General features: G+C 42.7%; 1 protein-coding gene across 1 annotated transcript; it reads left to right on the top strand.

The window, feature by feature from the left end:
• Positions 1-802: 802 nt before the first annotated feature.
• LOC109389876 (annexin A7) lies at positions 803-2,259 on the top strand. The gene has a single exon (XM_019655810.1). The coding sequence runs from the start codon at positions 847-849 to the stop codon at positions 2,245-2,247; it is 1,401 nt and encodes a 466-aa protein (XP_019511355.1). The 5' UTR covers positions 803-846; the 3' UTR covers positions 2,248-2,259.
• The last annotated feature ends 540 nt before the right edge of the window (positions 2,260-2,799 follow it).

The raw sequence follows: 2,799 nt of genomic DNA, 5'->3' as shown, positions 1-2,799 counted from the left end.
AGAGAACCAGAAAGGAGAGAATAGCACAGAAAGAGAACTGAGATTTACAGAGAGTACCTTTCAACGTTTTAGTCAGTAATGATGAAGCATGTGAGTGAGGAAACTGCCTGAGACTAGGGAATGAACTACCTTCCAGGACAGGAGCAAACTACTCCAGGTTTCACAGAGGGCCAGCATAGTAGCCATTCCCATCATCCAGAGTAGAACCATAATTTATGAGGCCAAGGTTAATAAAAATAATAAGGTTCTTGCCTCAGGAGTGGGGAAAAATTAACCCTAGACTAAATATTGTTCTAGTCCCACCAAACGTAGCCTAGAAGCAAGACCCAAAAGTATCAAACTGTTTCCAAATAACCACATTCCAGAACAAAGTAAAACAATATGTCTAAGAATACAAAAAGAGCCAACATCCCACAAGTTAAAATTCATAATGTTAGCTAATCAAAAATGACCAGGCATGCAAAGTTTCAGAAAAATAAAACCCATAATGAAGAGAAAAAAAAGATCAATTTAAAAAATGCTAACAAATCACATAGGTGATAGCATTAGGAAATAAGAACAGTTGTGTAACTGTATTCCGTGTGTTCAAAAAACTAGAAGAAAGATTGAACATATTAAATAAAGTCATGGAAGATATTTTTTAATTGATCTACAGATGAAAACTAAAATGTATGAAATGAGAAATACACTGGATGGCATTAACAGCATATTAGACATCATGGAAGAAAAGATAAGTGAACATGGAGACACAGCAAGAGAAATTATCCAAAATGAAGGCTAAAGATTTAAAAAAAGACATCTTGCCCGGGACCGGGTTGGGCTGTGACGCTGCTCGCGGGTGTCAGAATGTCATATCCAGGCTATCCCCCCACCGGCTACCCACCTTTCCCTGGATATCCTCCTGCGGGTCAGGAGTCCTCTTTTCCTCCTCCGGGTCAGTATCCTTATCCTACTGGCTTCCCTCCAATGGGAGGAGGTGCCTACCCAGCAGCACCAAGCGGTGGTTACCCAGGAGCTGGAGGCTACCCTGCCCCTGGCGGTTATCCAGCCCCAGGAGGCTATCCTGGTGCCCCACAGCCAGGGGCAGCTCCATCCTACCCTGGAGTTCCTCCAGGCCAAGGGTTTGGAGCCCCACCAGGTGGAGCAGGCTTTTCTGGCTATCCACAGCCACCCTCACAGTCTTATGGAGGTGGCCCAGCACAGGTCCCACTACCTGGTGGCTTTCCTGGAGGACAGATGCCTTCTCAGTATCCTGGAGGACAAGCTCCTTACTCTAGTCAGCCTGCTGCGATGACTCAGGGAACTCAAGGAACAATCCGACCAGCTGCCAATTTTGATGCTATGAGAGATGCAGAAATTCTTCATAAAGCAATGAAGGGTTTTGGGACAGACGAACAGGCAATTGTGGATGTTGTGGCCAACCGTTCCAACGATCAAAGGCAAAAAATTAAAACAGCCTTTAAGACCATGTATGGCAAGGATTTAATCAAAGATCTCAAATCAGAGTTAAGTGGCAACATGGAAGAACTGATCCTTGCCCTGTTCATGCCAACTACGTATTATGATGCCTGGAGTTTACGGAATGCAATGCAGGGAGTAGGAACTCAGGAACGTGTATTGATTGAAGTTTTATGCACAAGAACTAATCAGGAAATCCGAGAAATTGTCAGATGTTATCAATCAGAATTTGGACGAGACCTTGAAAAGGACATTAGGTCAGATACATCGGGGCATTTTGAACGTTTGCTTGTATCCATGTGCCAGGGAAATCGTGACGAGAACCAGAATGTTAACCACCAGATGGCTCAGGAGGATGCTCAGCGCCTCTATCAAGCTGGCGAGGGGAGACTGGGGACCGATGAATCTTGCTTTAACATGATTCTTGCCACAAGAAGCTTTCCTCAGCTGAAAGCTACCATGGAGGCTTATTCCAGGAAGGCTAATCGAGATTTGTTAAGCAGCGTCAGCCGTGAGTTCTCCGGAAATGTTGAAAGTGGTTTGAAGGCCATCTTGCAGTGTGCCCTGAACCGCCCTGCCTTCTTTGCTGAGAGACTCTACTATTCTATGAAAGGTGCCGGCACAGATGACTCCACCCTGGTCAGGATTGTGGTCACGCGAAGTGAGATTGATCTTGTCCAAATAAAACAGATCTTCACTCAGATGTACCAGAAGACCCTGGGCACAATGATTGCAAGTGACACGAGTGGAGATTACCGAAGGCTTCTTCTGGCCATCGTGGGCCAGTAGGAGAGATTTTTTAAATGAACAAAGCTGTTCAAAGCTTACCCTTCAAAGCAGTGACTGACCTGCATGCAGCAATATCAACCATCACTAACCAAAAGAGCTTATTCTTAGGGACTGTGTCAGGGTATTGTGCTTGGTTTGCACATGTGGTTATTGCCTTAATTCCAATGTTATTTTTCCTCTGTATTCAATCAATGTCAAGCCATATCATAACGATGTAGTAATAATGCAATGTTTGTAAAGCATAATTTTCTCACTGCTCTTATCCTAATCGGGATACCAAATTGAATAAAAATCACAACAATCTCAAAAAAAAAAAGATTTAAAAAAGAACAAGAAAATAAATAAATAAATAAAGCATCACTGAAACAACAGACAACTTCAAACAGCCAAATACGTGTAAAATTGGAGGCACTAGGGAAAGAAGGCATGAGATACAACATATTTGAAAACTAAGGCCTGAATATTTTCAAATTTAATAAAAAATATAAACCCATAGATCCAAGAAACTCAATGGACTTCAAGCACAAGAAACATGAAGAAAAATTACACCAA

This window comes from Hipposideros armiger, unplaced genomic scaffold, assembly GCF_001890085.2.
Source record: "Hipposideros armiger isolate ML-2016 unplaced genomic scaffold, ASM189008v1 scaffold_247, whole genome shotgun sequence".
NCBI lineage: Eukaryota > Metazoa > Chordata > Mammalia > Chiroptera > Hipposideridae > Hipposideros > Hipposideros armiger.
This window is presented reverse-complemented; position numbering and strand designations above follow the sequence as displayed.